Below are 24,671 nucleotides of genomic sequence, written 5' to 3' on the forward strand. Positions count from 1 at the left end.
ATGCCAGTTCTGAGACAGCCTAAATTTCTATCATGTGGAAAACAGATTAATAAGTTGCTATACTCATATTACGTATATACAAACTAGCAGTGAAAATTTATGCATGTATCAGTCTGGGATAAATTTCATAAACATAATGTAAGGGAAACAAAAAAGCAGGCTGCAGAAGGACACACAATATGACACCATGTTAAGTTTAAAAACATAATACAGAGAGCACTTGTAGTCATGGCAGAATAAGGTGGTCAGGTGATTCCCCTCTAAGAAAACAAATGTATCCCTGGATAAAATTGTGGGGGAAAACAAAACCAAACCAAACATTTCAGGTTAACTGGAAACCATAGGCAGACAACAAATTGAGAAGCACTTAGTCTTGAATGTCTGCTAACATATGTGGTAGAATGGTGGTGGTGAATATGTAACCTTCTAGCCTGGGCTGCATCTAACCCTCACTGCTCTCCCAGCTCAGTCAGAGAAAAATTATAGCTTTACTGCCATTGGTGTAAGACTTGATTCAAGGTGGAGCAGTGAGGGGAGTGCACAATCCTGCAGCTTTGCTAAGTGTGGTCTCAACTTAAAATGGGCAGTCAATATTGGTTTATTTATTTTTTTGAGATGGAGTCTTGCTCTGTCGCACAGGCTGGGGTACAGTGGTGCAATCTCAGCTCACTGCACCTCTGCCTCCTGGGTTCAAGTGATTCTCTTGCCTCAGCCTCTTGGGTAGGTGGGATTACAGGCGAATGCTGCTATACCCCACTAATTTTTGTACGTTTACTAGAGACAGGTTTTACCATGTTGGTCAGGCTGGTCTTGAACTCCTGACCTCGTGATCTGCCCGCCTTGGCCTCCCAAAGTGCTGGGATTAGAGACATGAGCCACCGTACCAGGCCAGGTAGAAATTTATTAAGGAAATCCCAGAAGTAAAGAAGCCAAAGAAAGAACAGATAAGCTCTCTACACATTATTAGTTGACTGCTAAACTACGCATGTGTGGGGGAAAACCTGAGAAAGTCCAGGGGAAAAAAAAGAGGGAAAAAAGCGGGGCCAGGTGCAGTGTCTCACACCGGTAATCCCAGTGCTTTGGGAGGCTGAGGCAGGAAGGTCGCTTGAGCCCAGGAGTTCAAGAAAAGCCTGGGCAACATAGTTAAGACCCTACCTCTACAAGATATTTAAAAAAATTAGCTGGGTGTGGTGGCATGTACCTGAAACCCTAGTTACCTGGGAAGCTGAGGTGGGAGGCTCATCTGAGCCCATGAGTTTGAGGTCATAGTAGGCTACAATCATGCCACTGCACTCCTGCACTCCAGTGTGGGCAACAGAGCAAGACCCTACCTCTATTTAAAGGAAAAAAAAATTTTAAAAGGAGGGAGACTTAAGAACGGCATATTTTGGAATGCAATCTCTAACCCACACTCAGCTTGATCTGCAGAGGATGGAATCCATACAGGCTTGAAATGTATGAACAGAAACTGACTGACGACTAAACTACACAGACATAGGGGCAACCACTAGAAGCTAAGATACAAAAATTAAAATTAAAAAAAATTAAACAAGGACACCAGTGACTACAAGAGAGCAAGAGAGAAAGATTCCATAGTTTAAGTCCACACAAATTACTAAGACAATTGGAGCTGCTATAATACATTATCTAAAAGGTCATTTTTTTCAATCAAAAATTAGATATGCAAAGAAACAGGAGTGTGTGACTCACACTTGGGGCAAAAAACATTCAATAGGAATTAACCCTGAGTAGACTAAGATGTTAGGGACTTCCAAGCAGTTACAAATACGTTGAAAGAATTAAAATAAAAAATATGCTAACAAGTTAACAGGGAATCTTAACAGTCAGAAATGGAAATGAAAAATAACTCAAATGGAAATTCTAGATGTGAAAAACACAACAAATTTAAAAAAGATGAAAGAAAAGAGAACCTCAGTAACTCACAGGACAGTGTCAAACCCTCCAACTTATGTGTAACAGGAATTTCAGAAGGAGAAAGGAAGGAGAGAGAAATGGGCAGAAAAAAATTAAAAAAAAAGTAATGTTTGAAAACATCCCAAATTTGAGGAAAATTATGAACTTGCAGATCTAAGAAACTCAACAATCCTGAGGTAGAATAAACACAAAGAGAACTACTCCTAGACACAACACAGTTAAAAACGGTGGAAAGTGAAAGACTAAGAGAAAATCCTGCAAGAGGTAACTCAAGACGCTGTTTAAGATACAAACATATGTAGAAAAAGTATACAGACATACAGGCAATAAACACCAAATTCAGGACAGAAAAGAAAGGGAGAATAATAAAACCAGAGTGTGATATACAGGAAGCTTGAATTACAATGATTTAGTTGATAAGCTAGACACTGGATAGAACATTGTAACATTCTCTACATCTTTCTAAATGTTTCAAATATTTCAACACAAAAAAGTTACTGAAAAGGATTAAGGTATCTGCTATGTGAAGGAAGTGTAGGTGGGGAAGGGAATACCTCTTGTTTCATGAAAATATTTTTTATAATAAAGTTACATTTTCATATTGTTTATCTAGATTCATTTAAAACAAGTTACAGTTAAAGAAAAAATATAGGACTGTATGCTTCAAAGAAAGTTGCCAAATATGAGTACCTGTGTACCATTTTAAATTATTAGTCTGTAGAACGAAAATTTCATTGATTTTCAGTTATAAATTTTACCTTACAGCTCCTGAACCATTCCATACTGCTGGATACTGGGAACAATATGGCCATTCTTTTGAATCTAATCTATTATCAATAGCATCCTAGGAAGGAAAGAGTTAATTCCATCAAGAAAATTGTAAATTGCAGGACTCTTTTGCATAAAGGTCAAAACTTGCATTTGAAATTGAGGAACATTAGACATAAATATTTAGTAAAATAAGATTAGCCTTTTCTTTGAAACTCACAAATCTTATTTGCTTCAAAAATTAGTGAAATCATTTACTTATTAAACCAGTATTTGCTGCATGACTCCTTTTCTTCATTTGCAGGGTTCCGACGCTGTTATAAGGATTCCAGATACCTTATCAGGGCCTTTAGTTCTACAGCGCCAGGGGTTTCTAATCATCATTCCAGTCCCGACATACCTCTAAAGCTTTGCCCTTCAGAGCTACTGCTATGGCCTAGGGGTACTCAAGACAATCCAATAGGATATGGGAAGGTTTCCTTTTCATTTTATTCTTAAAAAATTTCCCTCTTTTCAGTGTTAGATTTTATGATATATGTATATGTATTAATATACTGTATACAGATTATACTTTTTTAGTATAGTAATGCATAACTTATAAATAAATAGGTTCATGCTCACATTTTTTATGCTTAGGTGTTCATGAATTGAAAAGTATACAGCATGGTAGTACAAACAGTATTAACAAGTGGGCACGAGGAGTGGGCACAAAGTACTCAGCATCCAAGAACATTTCAGTAAGACTGCAAGAAGGGAGGAAATCAAGTTTCAGGAGAAATTCTAAAAGCCTAAGACTGTCATGGATCCAAATGTGTACTTTCTGAATTTAACATGCACGTACTTGTTCAGGGGTTCAAGAAAGTCAATTCTTATTTTACAAATTACGAGCCATGGTAAACTGATTAGGAATATATTTAACAAAAACTACCCATGAGAAACTACTTAGTTCTACATCATCCTGTGAGAAAGGAAAAAAAAAAATCCTTACAGAAAATAAAGTCTAAATTCTTTAGATTTTTCCTATGTGTTTAAGCATATGTGAATGACATAAAGTTAGCCAAGCAAAACAGAAAAATCATAGTTATGCACTGTACCAAATTAGCTCCAAAAAAAAAAAAGTATAAACTGGGGTTTAAGTTGAAGGAAAAGGGGAATAAATGGAACTATATGATCATGACTGAAGAATCAGTGTCATGATTTTATTAAGCTCATAAGGTAATTTTAAAATTAGCTCATTTTATAATTTCCTATAATTGAATAATCTTCTCTAGGCATAAACAGTATTAAAGCCATGATTCATCTGACAGAAAACTATAATGAGGTTTACATTTTAATCCAAATACATTTCCAAGTATATTGGCATTTAACACTTTCTAATAGTAGTCCACATAGAAATGTTATTTTGTTGACCTTTCAATCAAATAAATTAATTACAATTATGTCACATGTAGTTATTTAAATAAAGCAGTATTTTTCATTAAGCATAATGTGCTTTTAAAAATCTATTTGTTTTGAAACAGTCGGTAGTATGAGTTTGTCTGAGGTCTTTAAGAAAATAATCTTTGGCTGGGTGTGGTGGCTCACACCTGTAATCCCAGCACTTTGAGAGGCCGAGGCAGGTGGATCACAAGGTCAGGAGTTCAAGACCAGCCTGGTCAACACAGTGAAACCCTGTCTCTACTAAAAATACAAAAATTAGCCGAGTGTACTGGTGTAGTCCCAGCCACTCAGGAGGCTAAGGAAAGAGAGTCACTTGAACCTGGGAGGTAGAGGTTGCAGTGAGCTGAGATTGTGCCACTGCAATCCAGCCTGGGCAACAAAGGTGAAACTCTGTTTCAAAAAAAAAGAAAGAAAGAAAGAAAGAAAGAAAGAAAGGAATCTTCAAGAATTTCGTCTCCTCCCTTGACCCCAGATACAGGCTTTTTTTGTGAAGCCTCCAAACACTGCAGAAAACTTCCTGCCCAATACATATGCTCAAACTGACATAAATTACAAAAAGTAAAGAATATGCTAAAGAGGGCACTCAGGTAGAAGAAAAAATTTAATGATTTTTTACCTCCATAATATCTTTGATAAAAGGTGTCCATCGAGAGAGCTGAAAAGTTTCTTCTGCAGACCGATCCTTTCTTAATGGTTTGCCTTGTTGAGACTAATAAAATCAGAGAAAAAAAAGTAAAAACCAGTAATTCTATTCAAATATAATACTCTTATGTTTCCTAACAAAGATATTTAATTTACCAGCAAATACTATATTCTGTATGATTGAAAACTGAGAGTGGAGATGCCTAGTTAAAAAAATCTGAGTTAAGTGTGGTCACATTCCACTGAACAGTATTTTGTGCTTTAATGCTAAAATGTATTTATAATCATATCAGAAAATATGTTTATTAAAATAAAAGTATAAACTTGGTGGGGCCAGGTGTGGTAGCTCACGCCTGTAATCCTAGCACTTTGGGAAGCCGAGGTCAGGCGTTCAAGGCCAACGTGGCCAACATGGTAAAACCCCATCTCTACTAAAAATACAAAAATTAGCTGGGCGGATGGCAGGCACCTGTAATGCCAGTTACTCAGGAGGCTAAGGCAGGAGAACCACCTGAACCCAGGAGGCAGAGGTTGCAGTGAGTTGAGATCACATCACTGTACTCCAGCCTGGGCTACCCTCTGTCTCAAAAAAAAAAAAAAAAAAAAAAAAAAAGAAAAGAAAATTGATGGTATAGAGTGAGATTCTAAATAGAGTTCTTTCAAATTTTTTTTTTTTTTGAGACAGAGTCTTGCTCTGTACCCCAGGCTGTGGTGCAATGGCACGATCTCGGCTCACTGCAACTTCTGCCTCCCGGGTTCAAGTGATTCTCCTGCCTCAGCCGCCTGAGTATCTGGGATTACAGGTGTCTGCCACCACACCCAGCCAATTTTTGTATTTTTAGTAGAGTCGGGGTTTCACCACGTTAGTCAGGATGGTCTCAAACTCCTAAATCTTGTGACCCACTTGCCTTGGCCTCCCCAGGTACTGGGATTACAGGTGTAAGCCATTGCGCCTGGTCTTTTTTTTAAAAAAAATTTTTTAATTTATGTATTTATTTTAAAAACAGAGAGTCTTGCTTTGGGCTGGAATACAGTGGTTTGATTTTGGCTCACTGCAGCCTCGATCTCCTGGGCTTATGTGATCCTCCCACATCAGCTTCCTGAGTAGCTGGAACTACAGATACATACCACCACAACTGGCTAAGTTTTTTGCTTTTTGTAGAGGCAAGGTCTCACTATGATGCCCAGGCTGGTCTTGAACTCCTGGGCTCAAGCAATCCTCCTGACTCAGCCTCTCCCAAAGTGCTGGGATTACAGGTGTGAACCACCATACCTGGTGAGCCTAAATTTTTTTAATCAAGAGAATATATATTTATTTTCTCTGCCAAATTATAAAGGTTACACGTTAACTAAAATTTGACAATTGCTATAAATGAATCACAAAGACAAAAGTATAAGCAGTAAATTATGATAGAAGCCATAAAATAAACTCACTAGAAAACTGATATTTGCCCAAATTACATATGGGAAAGAAAACAAAATTTTTAACTGCTTATTCAAAATCTATACAGTGAACATAAGAATACTGTTCACATAAAAAACACAGTTAATGCAAACAACCATATATACATATATGTGAAGTATATACACAACATAAGACTTCTTACTTGGGGAACAATGGGAACACCAAGGTAACTCCAGTTACGAATCATGTCACTCTCATTTTCTATCTTTACATTCTGGATCAACCTGTCCAAATTTTCTTCTGTAGTTCCTTGAATAGGTAAAAATATGGGTGCATAATCACATAATTGCTACCAAAATAATTTCGGGGGTTTTAGGTAGTACCCACAAGAAACAGTCAATTTATATCTCCTTTAGTCTTCTCTCAATTTCATATTTTCCCTTTTATTTATCTTAACCAACTTCAGCAACTGTCTTTCAGTTTTTAAGGATTCTTTTATGATCAATAGTAAAACACTTATTAAAAAGGGATTATCTCCATTACCATTAATACTGAAGATATAAAGTAGGATTGCTCTTATTTTATCACAATTATCATGATTTTTGTTGAGCAGAACTGGAAGGAGTACTCGCATGGAATCTTTCACCTTCTGTCCTTCTGCATCAGTTCCAAGTGCCAGATCCTTAATGAAAATAAAATATTGTCCATGATCTATAATCGAAATTCATTTTTCAGTTAAAAACATCTATTATTGGATGGGCATGGGTGGCTCACGCCTGTAATTCCAGCACTTTGGAAGGCCAAGACAGGTGGATCATCTGAGGTCAGAAGTTCAAGACCAGCCTGGCCAACATGGTGAAACCCCGTCCCTACTAAAAATACAAAAAATTAGCTGGGTGTGGTGGCAGGGGCCTGTAATCCCAGCTACTCAGGAGGCTGAGGCCGAAGAATTGTTTGAACCCAGGAGATGGAGGTTGCAGTGAGCCGAGATGGGGCCATTGCACTCCAGCCTGGGTGACAAGAATGAAACTCCATCTCAAAACAGAAATAAAAACCAAAACCAAAAAAACAAACAAAATCTATTATTAAATCTTGTCAAATTTTATTGGAACACTGATGACATTACAGAAGAAAATATAAACATCACTTGCAAACTACTGTTTGTACAAAATACAAAAGGTCAAAAAATAAATCAGAGAAGACAAAAATCATTAATCTAAACCTATGCTATCCAGTACAGTAGCCACTAGTCACATATGACTACTGAGCACTTAAAATGGGAACAGTCTGAATTAAGATGTGCTGCAGGTACAGAATATCAGAAGACTTGAGGTAATATAATGCAAAATATCTAATTAATAACTTTTTATATTGATTATATGTTGAAATAATATTTTGAATACATAAGGCTGTCAAACCTTTTTTTTTTTTTTCTTAAAGAGACAGGGTCTTGCCTAGACTGCCCTCAAACTCTTGGGCTCAAGGAATCCTCCTGCTTCAGCCTCCTGAGTAGCTGGGACTATGCATACACACTGCTGCACCCAACTTATTCGTAAAATTAATTGCACTTTTTACTTTTTACCTTTGTAATTTGGCTATTAGAATATTTAAACTTATGTGCAGCTTGTATTCTGTTTCTATTAGGAGCAATGGTTGAAACAATTGAGGCATGATATAAAAGGCTTCTTGTAAAATGAGCTCTGCAGGATGCTACATTAAATGCTGTATCAAGAAAGTCCTGCCAACAATGCTACCCTGAAATAATGCTCCCAAAATTTAAATCATTCCTTAACAAAAAATATACAGCGTATTAGGAGGGACTGTTTACTAAGATACTCTACAGCTACTTGCTAATGTTAGTGGGGAATGACATATTAAATACTGCCTATGTGGGTTCCCTGCTAAGAGAGGGTCTGTGATTCTGTAAAAACCAAGTTTATTCTGGAAATTTATTATGAACATAGACACTTCTCACTCTGCACATACCTGTTCAGTTTTGCAGAGCTTTTCTATATTAAGCTTGAACTTATTCATGCAATCTTCTGCTAAGTTAAGATGAACAACTTGCTGAAAAACAGAAGAAATCAATCATTTAAAACATTTTAATGACTTTTGTGCAACTAGTAATATTAAACTTTTGAGACAGGCCGGAAAGTAAGTATGGGCTGAGGTGAATGAAGATAACATGTAAGCAAGGGACAACTCAAGAAAGGAAGTAAATGACAATGTGATCTACAGGTGATATGGTTTGGGTATGTCTCCACCCAAATCTCATCTTCAATTGTCACTTCCATAATCCCCATGTGCTGTGGGAGGGACCTGATGGAAAATGTTTGGATGATGGAAGTGATTTCCCCCATGCTGTTCTCATAATAGTGAGTGAGTTCTCATGATATCTGATGGTTTTATAAGCATCTGTCATTTTCCCTGCTTGTACTTCTCTCCCTCCTGTGGCTTTGTGAAGAAGGTGCCTGGCTTCGGCCGTGGCTGTAAGTTTCCTGAGGCCTTCCTAGCCATGAAGAATTGTGAATTAATTAGAACTCTTTCTTTTATAAATTACCTAGTCTTGGGTATTTCCATATAGCAACGTAAGAACAGACCAATATAATGGGGGGCAATCAACAGAAAGCATAAATGGGATGGAAGTGTTGAATTTGTTTTGAGTTTGAGAGTAATGAAAAAAAATGTAGAAAAATGCCCAGAAGTTAAGTTCATCAGAATCAAGTTGTATTATAATATTATCTTTATCTTTCTAAACGTTTCAAGTATTTTAACACACACAAAATTCATTGGTTGACTAGGGTACAACATGACAAAAATGTTAAGATTATTCTGATATTTGTAAGGAACAAAAAAATAGTTTACCTGACTAAACAGCTTAAATGCTCTTAAACCTACTAATATCTAACTATTACTTTAAAGAAACACGTAGAATAACATCCACTAGTCAATCTAGTGCTGAATTTCTTATAAGGTTGACAAACATTACTCTGTTAGGCTATTCAAGACAAAGATATAGAAAAGTTTAAGCTGGAGTCAGATATATCTAGATTATATAGGTAGAGAAGTTATGAAGCTTAGATATAGGGGATATTTCTCAGACCTACAGTAAGATTTTAGAGGACAACTAACACCAAGTATTCCATGAAACCCACTGCTAAACTGAACTACAGAACTGAATATAAACTAAAACTAATTAGGCACCTCTTATGCAATACTGCTTACCTTAGTAATCTGTTTACGGAAATGGGGCATCTTTTTCATCAGCTGGGTAAGAGCACTCAGTGATGTCTAGGAAAAATCAAACTTTTTTTTTAGGCAAACCTATGATTCAGTTACTCCATATTACAACTTTGAAATCCTGGAGTTTTACAAATTACCAAATCTAGTAAATTTATAGAATATTTGACAATTTTTTAAAAGAAATATTCAGGAGACTTCCAATTTCACTCACAATAATGTAGCTGATATCAACCTTACCCTCCCTCCATAAATAAATAAGATTAGACACATAAATAAAACAACGGCTTTCAAGTAACGGATAAAAATAGCTCATAGCTAAGACAGCTGAGTGAAGGAAAGCACCAAAGGTGATCCCTGCACTCACCCTGCCTTTCCCCTGAAGATGTTTTCCAAACACTACTGAAAAGAAACAGAGTTCCAAGTAGAGAGAAGTTATCTCTCTGGGTGAAAAAAAAAAAAAAAAAAGGAGGTAAGAGCTTGGGGCTGTGAGGTAGATTTTGGGAAGAAGGGTGCTAGAGAGAAAGGAGCTACATAGAAAACCCAAAAATGTCTACAGAGATTGTCCTTGGATCCCTAAGCTGTACATGTATAGGGCATAACCTTCAAACATGCAATAGAGAACAACTTCTGGGTGGCTAAATGTTGGACACAGAGATTTCAGAAGGGTCTTAGTGCTAAGAAAATACTAGCATCCCCTAATTCAGATAAAGTAAAGTGACCTAAGAGAACATCTTAAACATTCAGTCCTGGGGCTATGCCTTAGGACTAAGAGCAAAAGTGAAATAAACTTACCATAACATTGTCTAACATGAAGTTACAACAGAATCATGATTATTCCTCAGCAACTCAACTGACTGCCAGAACAAAACTCAACATTCTCTGTAGACAAAGCATCATCTAGAACCTCTGCAATGTATCATCCACCATGTCTAGCACAATAAAACATTAACAGGTGAAACAGGAAAGTGATTGATACTCAAGAACAGTCAATAAAAGTAGACCCAAGATAAGGAATAGTTCTAGTGTTTGACAGCACAACAGTGACTATAGTTTAACAATATATATTTCAAAATAGCTAAAGGGGAAGATTAGAAATGTCCTCAACACAAAGAAATAATAAATGTTCAAGGTGATGGGTATTGTAAATACCCTGATTTGATCATTACATACTGAATGCATGTATAAACATATTACATGCCTCATAAATATGTACATTTATTATGTATCAATAAAAAAGCTAAGAAAAGAAAACCTCAAAATGTAAAAAACAAAGAAACTCACCAAGAAGTAGACCTAAGATGGAGTTGGCAGACAAAGACTTCAAAATAACATATTTATGTTAAAGTGGAAACGGGAAAAGATGGACTACATGGATCAAAAGATGGAGTATTTTAACAGAGAATTAGAATTCATTTTTTAAAAATCCAGTGAATGTCCTGGAGTTAAATATAAGACTAAGCTAAAAGTTCAATGACTGACTTTCATACATTGCTAGTGGGACTGTAAAACAGTACAGCCATTTTGGAAAAACAGTTTGAAAGTTTCTTATAAACGTAAACATAACATTTATTATTAATCCTGCAATCCCTCTCTTAAGTATCCTCCCAAGCGAATGATAACATTTGTTCACTGACATGAATGCTGATAATAAAAAGCTGAATGGTTACAGTAGCTTTATTCATAATTGCCAACAAGTTGGAAAAACTCAAATGTTCTGAAATGCTAAGCAAATTGTGGTACATGCATAATATGGAATATTAATCATCAATAAAAATGAAACTACTCTTGCATGCAACATGAATGAATCCCAAATGCATTCATTATGCTAAATGAAAAGTGCCATGGTGTATTATTTGATTGATTGGACATTCTGGAAAAGACAGAACTACAGGGTCAGAAAACAGATTAGTAGTTGTCAGGGGATGGGGACTGAGTTAAGAGGTTGCCTGCAAAGGGGCATGAGGACATTTTGGGGGCTGATGACATTATTCTATATTTTGATTGTGGTGTTTATATGTGAGCATACATTTGTCAAAACTCATAGAATTGTATACTACAAAGGGGAAATTTTACTTTATACCTAAATTTTCAAAAGCATACAATGAATGGGTTAATAGCAGACTGAATACTACAGAAGACAGAAGTAGGGTACTCAAAGTCAGGTCAACAGAGAATATTCAATTGCAATGTGGAGAGATTAAAAAAGAAGAAGAAGAAAAGAGAACAAAATGTAAGAGATATAGCATATAGTCAAGAGAGCTAAAAAACGTGTTGACTGGGGTTCTGGAAAGGGAAAAGAGAGAATGGGACAAAATCAAGATGTGAGGAGATAATGACCAAGAATTTTACCAACATAATGAAAGTTATCAACCTAGTGACTCAAGAAGCTCAGGAAATCCCATGGAGGATAAATACCAAGCAAACCACATTATAGTAAGGCACATCATGGTCAAATTGCTAAAAACCAAAGATACAGAGAAAATATTAATGAACACATTTTATCTTCAGGAAAACAATAATAGTTAACAGCTGCTTTTTTTTTTTTTTTTTTTTTTTTTTTTTTTAAGCAGAAATTATGGTAGCCAGAAGATGATACATTGAAACCTTTAAATTCCTGGAAGGGGAAAAAAAAAAAAAGGCAAACTGAATTCTAAATTCAGCAAAAGTATCTTAGAAAAAATTGCAAAACAAAGATGTCCTCAACAAAAAGAAAGCTGGGATAATTCAATCTACCCAGTTGGAGAAACTGAAAAACAGTAAGAAATACACAGTACCAGACTGTATAAATGTGTGGGTAATATAAAAGTCTACCTAGTGTTTAGAACAAAATAACATTTTTTAATTTTTTTCTAAACAAAATTACATCTTGAGTTTATAACACATGTTGAAGTAAAATACATGAAACAACAGCACAAAAGAGAATGGGGATAAATGAAGTTAAACTACTGTAAGATTCCTGAATTATTCAGGACATGATAAAATTATACTATTAAGCTAGGGTCAAAATACATTTTTAAATTTCCAGTATAACTAAAGGAAGGAATATAATGCAAAACAAAAATGTTTATATTGGAGATGAAACGGAATTTATTTTAAAAAAAGACTTGTTAAAGAAAAAAAATAGATTTAAAAAAATGAAAATGATACTAGATATAAATTTAACTGTATATATACCTATTACATGAAATATACATGAACTAAACAAGCATTCTAATTAAAAGATTTTTGGGCTGAATAAATAACAAAATTCAACTACAAGCTTTTTTTTTTTTTAATAAATAAAGGTATTTTTTAATAATCCTATTTTGGAAAATTGTAAGGACCTGAAATTTTTAATATTTTAAAACAATGGAGCACTTCAATAAAACATGTATTTTCTTTACTAAGAATTATACATGGCTTGTTTTCTAGCTTCTTTTTTTTTTAAATTGCATTTTAGGTTTTGGGGTACATGTGAAGAACATGCAAGATTGTTGCATAGGTACACACATGGCAGTGTGCTTTGCTGCCTTCCTCCCCATCACCTATATCTGGCATTTCTCCCCATGCTCTCTCTCCCCGACTCCCCACCCTGGGCTGTCCCTCACCCATTTTCCCTCGACAGACCCCCAGTGTGTGATGCTCCCCTCCCTGTGTCCATGTGTTCTCACTGTTCAACACCCACCTATGAGTGAGAACATGTGGTGTTTGATTTTCTGTTCTTGTGTCAGTTTGCTGAGAATGATGGTTTCCAGGTTCATCCATGTCCTTACAAAGGACACGAACTCATCGTTTTTTATGGCTGCATAGTATTCCATGGTGTATACATGCCACATTTTCCCTGTCCAGTCTATCACTGATGGGCATTTGGTAGTTGAAAGTAAAGGATGGGAAAAGATGTACTATATAAACACTAACATACAAAGAAGGTATAGTGGTAATCACATCAAAGTAGACATTAAGACAAGAAATATTGCAAGTAATAATAGGGACACCATGATGATAAAAGGCTAAATTCAACAGAAAGATGGCTATGTTAAATGTATAATAAACTTAACATAGCTTTATCAGTTACTGTAACTTTGAAAGTTGAAAGGACTAAAGAAAAACAGATTAATTCACAGTCATAATCAGAGTTTTTAATATGCCACTTCTAATAACTGACAGAAAAAGGCCAAAAAAAATCAGAAAAGAAAGAGAAGATTTGTACATGATTAACTATCTTGATTTAACCAACCCATAGAATTTTTATTTCCTTCAAGTACAGATAAGGCATTTACCAATATATCATATGCTAGGTCAGTAATCAAGTTTATTATTATTTTTTGAGACAGAGTCTTGCCCAGTCTCCTGAGTAGCTAGAACCACAGGTACATGCCACCACACATGGCTAAGTTTTGTATTTTCAGTAGAGATGGGGTTTCCCCATGTTGGCCAGGCTGGTCTTGAACTCCTGGCCTTTTCTGATCTGCCTGCCTTGGCCTCTCAAAGGCAGGGATTACAGGCCCAAGCCTGGGATTACAGGCATTATTATTCTGGGATTACAGGCATAAGCCACCATGCCCAGCCCCATAAATCAATTCTTAACATATTTTAAAAGATTGATGTCATATAGTGCATATTCTCTGACCACTGTATAATTAAATTACAACTCAGTAACACTAAGATAACCAGAAAATTCCCAAATGCTTTGAAATTTAAAAACACATTTCCTATATAACACATTGGCCAAAGAAGAAATCATAATAAAGTTTAGAAAATGTTTGTTTGTTTGTTTGTTTGTTTGTTTTTGAGACAGAGTTTCGCTCTTGTTACCCAGGCTGGGGTGCAATGGCGCGATCTCGGCTCACCGCAACCTCTGCCTCCTGGGCTCAGGCAATTCTCCTGCCTCAGCCTCCTAAGTAGCTGGGATTACAGGCACGCGCCACCACGCCCAGCTAGTTTTTTGTATTTTTAGTAGAGACGGGGTTTCACCATGTTGACCAGGATGGTCTCGATCTCTCGACCTCATGATCCATCCACCTCGGCCTCCCAAAGTGCTGGGATTACAGGCTTGAGCCACCGCGCCCGGCTAGAAAATGTTTTGAACTGAATGTAAATAAGTTATTCCCAAACTCCTGGGATACAGCTAAGTTTGAGAAGGAAATAACTATAAAATACATACAATAGGCAAGAATAAAGGTTGGAAATCATGCTCTAAAGCTCCAACTCAAGAAGCTAGAAAAAAAATTTAAACCAGGGGTATCCAAGCTTTTGGATTCCCTGGGCCACAGTTGAAGAACAACTGTCTTGGGTCACATATGAAACACACTAACAATAGTTGATGAGGTTAAAAAAAATCACAAAAACATCTCATAATGTTTTAAGAAAGTTCACAAATTTGTGTTTGGCCACATTCAAAGCCATTCTGGGCTGTATGTGGCCTATGGGCCATAGGTTGGACAAGCTTGATTTAAAACAAAGAAAACTGAAGGAAGGAAATAAAACTGAGTAAAAATCAACTATGTAAAAATACAAGAGTGAAAATCAACAAAGTCAAAAATTGGTTCTTTGAAATATTAGTAACATATGTAGGGGATTTTTTTTCCTCTTTTTGACACAGAGTCTCACTCTTTTGTCCAGGCTTTAGTGCAGTGGCACCATCTTTGCTCACTGCAACCTCTGCCTCCCAGGATCAAGTAATTCTCCTGCCTCAGTCTCCTGAGTAGCTGGGATTACAGGCATGCATCACCAAACCAGGCTAATTTTTGTATTTTTTAAGTAGACACGGGATTTCACCATGTTGGCCAAGGTGATCTCAAACTCCTGACCTCAGGTGATCCAACTACCTTGGCATCCCAAAGTGCTGGGATTACAGGTGTGAGCCACCACACGCGCCTGTAGGGGATATTAATAACATACAGCTGAATAAGCAAATTAACAATATCAAGATTAGTAAATACAATCTAACTATAGATTCTATACATATTGAAAGGATAAGAGGACATTTCACAATTTAGACGTAATAGACAAATTTCCTGAAAAATGAGGTATCCCGAAACTAATATAAGAAAGAAAATCTAAACAGTTCTGTATGTATTAAATAACTTATAATTAATTATAATAAAAAACTTCCCCATAAAGAAATCTACATGCCTGAACTGCTTCAGTGGTGAATTCTTTCAAGCAGCAATAGAACAAGTAATAGCAATCTTACATAAACTCTTTCAGAGAATGAAATGACGGCGTGTGGATCACAATTCCTAAGACCAAAATAATCTTGCTGCTAAAATCTGACAAGAACATTACAAAAAAGGACTACTACAGAAAAATATTTCTCATAAATATAGAAGCAAACATTCTAAAGCAAAATATTAGCAAACAAAATCCAGTGATAGACAAAAAGGATAATGAATCATGATCAACTGCAGTTTATTCTAGAAATGGTTACTTTTATGTTAGTAAGTCAATAAATGTAATTCATCACAGTAAAAGAATAAAGGAGAAAAAAAAGATAGTATCAAAATGCCTTTGATAAAATCCAACACTGAATTTTCCAGATTAAAAGAAAACGGAAACAGGCCAGGTGTGGTGGCTCATGACCGTAATCCCAGCATTTCGAGAGGCTGAGGCGCCTACTGCCTGAGCTCAGGAGTTTGACAGCAGCCTGAGCAATATGGTGAAATTCCATCTCTACTAAAAACACGAAAAAGTTAGTTGGGTGTGGTGGTGCATGCCTGCAGTCTCAGCTATTTGGGGGCCTGAGGTGGGAGGATCCTTTGAGCCCAGGAGGTTGAGGCTGCAGTGAGTTGAGACTGTACCACCACACTCCAGCCTGGGTGACAGAACAAGACCCTGTCTCTAAAAGAAAAAAAAGAAAGAAAAAGAAAGAAAAGAAATAGAAAAAAAGGAAATCTGTTGGCAAACTCAGAATAGAAAGGAGTATCTTTAATCTGATAAAAGACTAAAACTACCTAAAACTAACATAATACTTAATGATGAAATATTGAATTCATTTCCCATAAGGCTGGGAATGAGACATGGATGCTCATTATCACCAGTTTGATTTCAAGTTATACTGGAGATATTAGCCAGAACCAGGAGGTCTACATTTTAAATGTATGACAAGCTTGTCTAATGCACCTTATTTTGTTGTTGTCCTGTTTTGTTTTCAGCTTTTTGCAGCCTGAAGCCATGGTTTTTAGTTTTTGTCTCTAGTGGTTAAGTGGAAAAGAGGGACAAGGAAGGAAATTTACTTGCCGAAACAGAAACTAAGAACCCATGACTGTATTCTCTCCTTTGGACAACCTTGGCAAATTAATTTAGAAGAGACTAAACTTTCTTTATTCACAGATGATATTACTGTGTATATAAACAATCCAGCTAAGTACACTGGTACCTGCCTGTAGTCCCAGCTACTAGGGAGGCTAAAGTGGGAGGACTGCTTGAACTTCGGACTTTGAGACTAGCATGGCCAACAGAGTTCCCATCTCTTAAAAACAAGAAACAAGCCGGGCGCGGTGGCTCAAGCCTGTAATCCCAGCACTTTGGGAGGCTGAGGCGGGTGGATCACGAGGTCGAGAGATCGAGACCATCCTGGTCAACATGGTGAAACCCCGTCTCTACTAAAGATACAAAAAATTAGCTGGGCATGGTGGCGCGTGCCTGTAATCCCAGCTACTCAGGAGGCTGAGGCAGGAGAATTGCCTGAACCCAGGAGGCGGAGGTTGCGGTGAGCCGAGATCGCGCCATTGCACTCCAGCCTGGGTAGCAAGAGCGAAACTCCGTCTCAAAAAAAAAAAAAAAAAAAAAAAAAGAAACAAAAAAGCCAATCTGTAAACAAAGGTATTAGAATTAAAAAATAAATTTAGTAAGGTCACCAGATTCAAGGTGAATACACAAAAACCATTTACATTTTATATACTAATAAAGTAAAATAGAATTTAAAAAATACCACTTATAACACCAGAAAATAAAATATCTAGAAATAATCAAAGAACAATGTGCAAAACAACTAAGATGAAAATTATAAAATGTGGCTGAGATAAATGAACCACCACCTACATAAATGGAGCTGTATTCTATGTTCATGGATCAGAAGACTCAATGTTTCTGTTAGTTCTTCCCAAGTTGTTGTACAGATTCATGTAATCCCAATCAAAATTTCAGCTAAATGTTTGTTGAAAATGTCAAGCGGAATCTAAAATTTGTATTAAAAGACAAAGGTTATGAACAGCTGAGACAATCTTGAAGAACAAAGCTGGAAGATTTATACTACCAAATTTCAAAGCTAATACAAACATACAGTAGGTAAGACAGTGTGATCTTGGTACAAGGATAGACAAACTGACCATGGGAAAGAACATGGAATCCACAGACCCACACATTTATGGTCATTTGATTTACAACAAATGCATCACTGCAACTGAATGGTGAAAGGACGGTCTTTACAACAAACAGTGCTTGAGTAATCAGATATGCATATCGAAATAAAATGAACCTAGACCCTTACATCATACACCAAAATTAACGTCAATGAATGGCATGGTTTGGCTCTGTGTCTCCACCCAAATCTCACCTTGAATTGTAATAATCCCCATATGTCAAGGGTAGGACCAGGTGGAGATAAATGAATCATGAGGGCAGTTCCCCCCATGCTGTTCTTGTGATAGTGAGTGAGCTCTCATGAGATATGATGGTCTTATAAGGGGCTTCCCCCTTTACTTGGCATTCATTCTCTCCCCTGCCACCCTGTGAAGAGGTGCCTTCCACCATGATTGTAAGTTTCCTGAGACCTCTGCAGCCATGTGGAACTGTGAGTCAATTGAATCTCTTTATAAATTATGCAGTCTAAGGTATTTCTTCATAAAAGAATGAGAATGGACTAATATAGTAAATTGGTGCTAGGAGTAGGGTGTGGCTGTAAAGACACCCGAAAATGTGGAAGCAACTTTGGAACTGGGTAACAGGCACAGGCTGGAACAGTTTAGGAGGCTCAGAAGAAGACAGGAAAATGTGGGAAAGTTTGGAACTTCCTACAGGCTTTTGAATGGCTTTGACCAAAATGCCAACAGTAATATAAACAATGAAGTCCAGGCTGAGGCAGTATCAGATGGAGATGAGAAACTTCTTGGGAACTGGAGCAAAGATGACTCTTACTATGCTTTAGCAAAGAGATTGGTGGCATTTTGCCCCTGCCCGAGAAACCTGTGGAACTTTCATCTTGAGAGAGATGATTTAGGGTTATCTGGCAGAAGAAATTTCTAAGCAGCAAAGTGTTCAAGAGGTGACAGAACATAAAAGTTTGAAAAATTTGCAGCCTGATGATGTGACAGAAGAGAAAAACTCATTTTCTGGGGAGAAATTCAAGCTGGCTGCTTACATTTGCATAAGAAACAAGGAGCCAAATGTTAATCACCAAGACAATGGGGAAAATGTCTCCAGGGCATGTCAGAAACCTTCATGGCAGCCTCTCCCATCACAGGCAAAGAGGCCTAGGAGGAAAAATAGTTTTGTGGGTTAGGCTCAGGGTCTTGCTTCTTTGTGTGGTCTTGAGACTTGGTACCCAACATCCCAGCTGTGGCTAAAAGGGACCAATGTAGAGCTCAGGCCATTGCTTCAGATGGTGAAAGCCAGCAGCTTACATGTGGTGTTGGGTCTACAGGGTGCACAGAAGTCAGAACTGAGGTTTTGGAACTTCTGCCTAGATCTCAGAGGATGTATGAAAAGTCTGGATGTCCAGGCAGGAGGTTCCTGCTGGTGTGGAGCCCTCATGGGAATACTCTGGTAGTAATGCAGGAAGGAAATGTGGGGTTGTAACCTCCACACCAAGTTTCCACTGGGGCACTGCCTAGTGAGTTGTGAGAAGAGGGTCACCATCCTCCAAAACCCAGAATAGTAGATCCACCAAGAGCTTGCATCATGTGCCTGGAAAAGCTGTAGACACTCAACACCAGCCCATGAAAGCAACTGGGAGATGGGATATATACCCTGCAAAGCCACAGGGGCAGAGCTGTCCAGGACCATGGGAGCCCACCTCTTACATCACCATGACCTGGATGTGAAATATGGAGAGCATTTTGAAACTTGAAGATTTCATGACTGCTCTATTGGATTTTGGACTGGTATGGGGCCTGCGGCCCCTTTGTTTTGGCTAATTTCTCCCATTTGGAATAGGTGTATTTACCCAATGCCTGTATCCCCATTGTATCTAGGAAGTAACTAACTTGTTTCTGATTTTATAGGCTCACAGGCTGAAGGGACTTGTCTTATCTCAGATGATATTTGGATTTTAGGGTTAATGCTGAAATGAGTTAAGACTTTGGGGGACTGTTGGAAGGGCGTGACAGTGTTTTGAAATGTGAGAAGATGAGATATGGGAGGGACCAGGGATGGAATGATATGGTTTGGCTGTTTCCCCACCCAAATCTCACCTTGAATCATAATAATCCCCACGTGTCAAGGGCAGGACCAGGTGGAGATAACTGAATCATGGGGGCAGTTTGCCCCATGTTGTTCTTGTGATACTGAGTTCACACAAGATCTAATGATTTTATAAGGGGCCTCCCCCTTTGCTCAGTGCTCATTTTCCCTCCTGCAGCCCTGTGGAACTGTGAGTCAATTAAACCTCTTTTCTTTATAAATTACCCAGTCTCAGGTATTTCTTCATGGCAGCATGAGAATGGACTAAAACAGTAAATTATGGACTTAAGTATAAAAGCTAAAATGATCAATCTTCCTGAAGAAAACAGGGGAATATGTTAATGACCTCAGGGTAAGCCAAGACTTCTTATGTAGGACACAGAGAAACTGTAAAAGAAATAAATTGATGAACTAGATTTCATTAAAATTGAGATACTCTAATGTTTATCAAAAGACATATACATACATAAATACACGTATAGGACTCCTATCCACAAAATAACTTCTATAAATCAGTAAGAAAAACAGACAACTCAATTCAAAATGGACAAAAGATCTTCAATGGGCACTTTGCAAAATAAAACATTCAAATGGCCAATATGCACAAGAACATCAGAGAAATTACAATTAAAACCACAATAAGATACCACCTCATATAACGAAAATTCTTACAAAAGTTAAAAAACAAGAATGTATCAAGTGTTGGTGACAATATGGAGCAACTAGAACACTCAATTATTGCTAACGGGGATGTAAATCAGTTCAAACACTTTGCAAAACTTTGGCATTACCTACTAAAGCTAAACATAATCCTACCCTATAACCTATACCCAAGAGAAGGTGTGTATGTCCACCAAATGACATTTACAGAAAAATCCACAGCAGCTTTGTTCATAATAACCCCAAACTGGAAACAAACTAAATGTCCATCAAAGGGAGACAAGATGAACAAACTGTTGCATATTTACATAATGGTATTACTATTATACACAAATGAAAAATAAATGAATTACTAAAATATGCAACACGGGTGAATCTCATTATGTGAAGTTCAAAAACAGGCTCTCTGGTGATGAAAATTAGAATAGAGTTTACCTCTGGAAGGATGGGTACTGACTGGGAAAGGACAAGAGGGAATATTCTGGAATGATGAAAATGTTCCATGTCTTGATTTAGGTGGTGGTTCCAAGTGTATATATAAGTAAAAGTTATCCAGTATACATTTAAGATTTGTCTATTTTACTTGTAGGTTGTATCTCACTGTAAAATCCCAACAATGTATTGATAAAATTGACTAAACAGTCTTAAAATAAACTTTAGGGCCAGGCATGGTGGCTCACACCTGTAATCTGGGCACTGAGGTGGGCAGATCACTTGAGGCCTGAAGTTCGAGACCAGCCTGGCCAAGGTGAAACGCCATCACTACTAAAAATACAAAAATTAGCCGTGTGTGGTGATGCACACCTGTAATCCCCATTATTTGAGTGGCTGAGGCAAAAGAATCACTTGAGCCTGGGAGGTGGAGGTTGCAGTGAGCCAAGGTGGTGCGACTGCACTCTAGCATGGGTGACAGAGTCAGACTCTGTCTCAAAAAATAAAATACAACAAAACAAAATTTAATGAAGCAGGACAGACAAAATGTTGTTAACTACTGAAACTATGCAATGAGTATGTAGGAGTTCATTCTCTACCTCTGTGTTAGAACTTTCCCAAAATAAAAAGTTAAAGAAATAAAATAAAGATTTTAAACAAAGATTTAAAATTCACCTTCACTCTTATTTCGAAAGTTAAGTAAGACTCTTACCTTTCCTTCCGTTGCTTTCTTTGTTGACGAAATTTCCTTCATAAGCTTGGGAATTTCCCTGTCAAATTGTGAGAGAATTCTTTAAATTTCTAAGCTGTAATTCTTTACAGAACTATTTTAAGGTTATAAAATGTACTATCACATAGTGTCTAAAAATACGGAATAAAAATTAAAATGGATTCACGTACTCTAACACAACTGCGATATGCCGATGCCGGATTCTAACCCAGAGGTCGTCTTCTTCTTCAAGGATGGCCTCCTTTTCTTTTCCATCTGTTTTGTATCTACAAGTAGACAGAAACACTAAAACGTTCGGATGTTTTTCCCTCCAAAAGCAAAAGAAGCATTTTTACTAACAACAATTTCAAGACACAACTCAAGAAACTGAAAAGTACAATCCACTGTTTTAGCGGGGTAATGAATAACTACTCAAAACTACGGCATATTGCTATCCTTACGTTAAAAATAAAAGTGCTAAGCCTACCAAGACATTTTCAAATGTTAGGTTTAGGTGTCATTATTACAGAGTTTTAATTTGGCAAAACTGTACCTTATAAAGCAAAAATTCAATGTCCTACAATTTGCCTTTAAGAACAAGACTGAATATACTAACGATTTGTGTTCTAATTGCCTAAAACAATCTTTTGATGTGTTAATAACCCAAGGTACAATGATCAAAACTCCATTAAGAACAGGAATATCAGCTGGGCGTGGTGGCTCACGCCTGTAATCCTAGCACTTTGGGAGGCTGAGGTGGGCGGATCACTTGAGGTCAGGAATTCAAAACCAGCTTGGCCAACATGGTGAAACACCGTCTCTATAAAAAACACAAAAAATTAGTGGGGTGTGGTGGCATGTGCCTATAATCCCAGCTACTCTGGAGGCTGGGGCAGAAGAATTACTTGTACCTGGGAGGCGGAGTTTACAGTGAGCTGAGATCGCATCACTGCACTCCAGACTGGGTGACACAGTGAGACTCTGTCTCAAAAAAGAAAAGAAAAAGTAAGAACAGGAACACCATCCCCAATATAACCTATTCAATACTGAAGGTGTTTCAGAATTGGTACAAAATTCACAAACACATATCATCTGTTTCTTTATTCTTCCCCAACCCTATAACCATATCTCCTTTACAGAATGAGAAAGGAAATGACAGAAAAAAATATATACTCTATAAAAATTGTGACAGCTTTAATGAATTCTACTGAAGTGAGCAACAATTTAAGGGGTTCATGAAGCTACTCAAAATGGGCTTCCTGATTCCCCTTATCTTTTTATGCAGACACCCTCCTTCCATTTGTGGAACTAGAGAAGTCCAAATCATCCTTGGAACTACTGATTTCCTGAGTCAAGATCAGGAAGGACTGCACTGAGTCTTCCTAGCTCTCAACTAAAAAGAATACATGTAGACTTCTGCTATATGAATATAATCATTTCTAAAATCCCCCAAATTATACATCAATCTATAAAACCATCCACCTGTGTAGATTACAGATGTCCAAAGACAGAATCACTGTGCTCAATTATGTAAGGCTACAGTACTAAGGATGAAAGCCCTTTTGTCATTTAACATACCACTTTGTTCTTATACAATACCTTCGACTTGTAAGTGATCTGTAAATAAAGATAAGAGTAGCAAGCCTGACAATACTCAGGAGATGAATATCCCATTTTAAGAGTAAATTTATTTGGGAGGCCAAGGAGGGTGGATCATTTGAGGCCAGGAGTTTGAGACCAGCCTGGTCAACATGGCAAAACCCTATCTCTACTAAAAATACAAAAATTAGCTGGGCACAGTGGTGCGTACTTGCAGTCCCAGCTACTTGGGAGGCTGAGGCCAGGAATTGCTTGAACTCAGGAGACGAAGGCTGCTGTGAGCCAAGATCGAGCCACTGGGCAATAGAGGGAGACTCTGTCCCACCCACCCCGCAAAAAAGTAAAATTTAAAGAGGTCACCAAAATGAAAACTTGAATCTGGACCCTTAAAGCTTCCTGCTTTGTATTCTGTTTCCAAAAAAAATTGGAAACACCTGTAATCAGGTGGTTCACCCCTGTAATCCTGGTACTTTGGGAGGCCAAGGCAGGCAGATCACCTGAGGTCAGGAGTTCGAGACTAGCCTGGCCAACATGGCAAAACGTCGTCTCTACTAAAAATACAAAAATCAGCTGTGCATGGTGGCAAGTGCCTGTACTCCCAGCTACTCGGGAGGCCGAGGCAAGAGAATCACTTGACTCGGGAGGCGGAGGCTGCAGTGAGCCAAGATCATGCCACAGCACTCCAGCCTGGGCAGCAGAGCAAGACTCTGTCTCAAAACAAAACAAAACGGTAATGGAGCACAAACCACAGGGAGCCTTACTCCCATCTAATTCTTATCTCTGAACTTTGATTCAGAAAGAAAGGGGTATAGTGGCTTTTTAAAAAATAAATCTCTACTTTAAAAAAATTGAAACTTGCTTTGCTTGCCAGTGAACCTAAAGAAATACATATTTTAAATATTAGGTTAGAAATACCTAAAATTTATATCTATGGTCTGGAACTAAATCCTTTACTATCCATTGTTATATTAATTCTCTTAGAAATCTCTTGAGCAATGCAGGTTTACAGACCTAAAGGGTAACAGAGGTTAAGTAATATCCCCTCTGAATAAACTGCTTAAAATAACTTTTAGAAAAATAGCTATGTTATCTAATATTAATATAGGTAATACAGAGAAAAACTCAGAAACCCAGATTCAACCAGAATGCAAATAAAAATACAATAGAAAATGCAAATTTTAACAATATTTAAGAAAAAAAAGTATAACTATCACAAGTGTCTATATCTTAATCTAATAAAACTACCAAATTACTTTAAACATAAAATTTCAGAAAACTAATTTTCATTTTTACTACTGTACTCAAGCAGTAAATCTTAGCTGACAAACACTACTTTGTATTTAAAAATCGTATCAAATAACATCTGTAATGTATGGAATACATATGCACACCCATAAATGAATGATACAGAGATGCAGTAAGATGATTCCTTGATAGAAAAACTATTTCATTTTTCAT

At 37.2% G+C, this 24,671-nt stretch overlaps 1 protein-coding gene and 1 long non-coding RNA gene across 8 annotated transcripts in view; both read right to left on the reverse strand.

Annotated features, from left to right (window-relative positions):
- STXBP3 (syntaxin binding protein 3) overlaps window positions 1-24,671 on the reverse strand; it is a 76,206-nt gene that overhangs the window by 12,856 nt on the left and 38,679 nt on the right. For 6 of the 7 annotated variants that reach the window (XR_012512550.1, XR_012512547.1, XR_012512551.1 and 3 more), the window contains exons 10-17: window positions 21,806-21,901; window positions 21,618-21,675; window positions 9,416-9,481; window positions 8,177-8,257; window positions 6,734-6,872; window positions 6,393-6,499; window positions 4,760-4,852; window positions 2,694-2,779 (exon numbers count right to left, since the gene is read on the reverse strand). Coding sequence is in view for 2 of the 7 variants with exons in the window: in XM_003933388.3 (XP_003933437.1) it covers window positions 2,694-2,779; window positions 4,760-4,852; window positions 6,393-6,499; window positions 6,734-6,872; window positions 8,177-8,257; window positions 9,416-9,481; window positions 21,618-21,675; window positions 21,806-21,901 (726 nt within the window). In the remaining 5 variants the exon portion in view is untranslated. The remainder of the gene's footprint in view (window positions 1-2,693; window positions 2,780-4,759; window positions 4,853-6,392; window positions 6,500-6,733; window positions 6,873-8,176; window positions 8,258-9,415; window positions 9,482-21,617; window positions 21,676-21,805; window positions 21,902-24,671) is intronic. The other variant, XM_074381310.1, reaches the window with a different exon arrangement.
- Window positions 14,164-21,611, reverse strand: LOC141580327 (uncharacterized). The gene is made up of 2 exons (XR_012512552.1): window positions 18,774-21,611; window positions 14,164-17,591 (listed from the first exon to the last, which is right to left on the reverse strand). It is a non-coding gene; the product is annotated as an uncharacterized LOC141580327 (long non-coding RNA).

The sequence above is a fragment of the Saimiri boliviensis genome, chromosome 11 (genome assembly GCF_048565385.1).
Source record: "Saimiri boliviensis isolate mSaiBol1 chromosome 11, mSaiBol1.pri, whole genome shotgun sequence".
Classification (NCBI taxonomy): Eukaryota; Metazoa; Chordata; class Mammalia; order Primates; family Cebidae; genus Saimiri; species Saimiri boliviensis.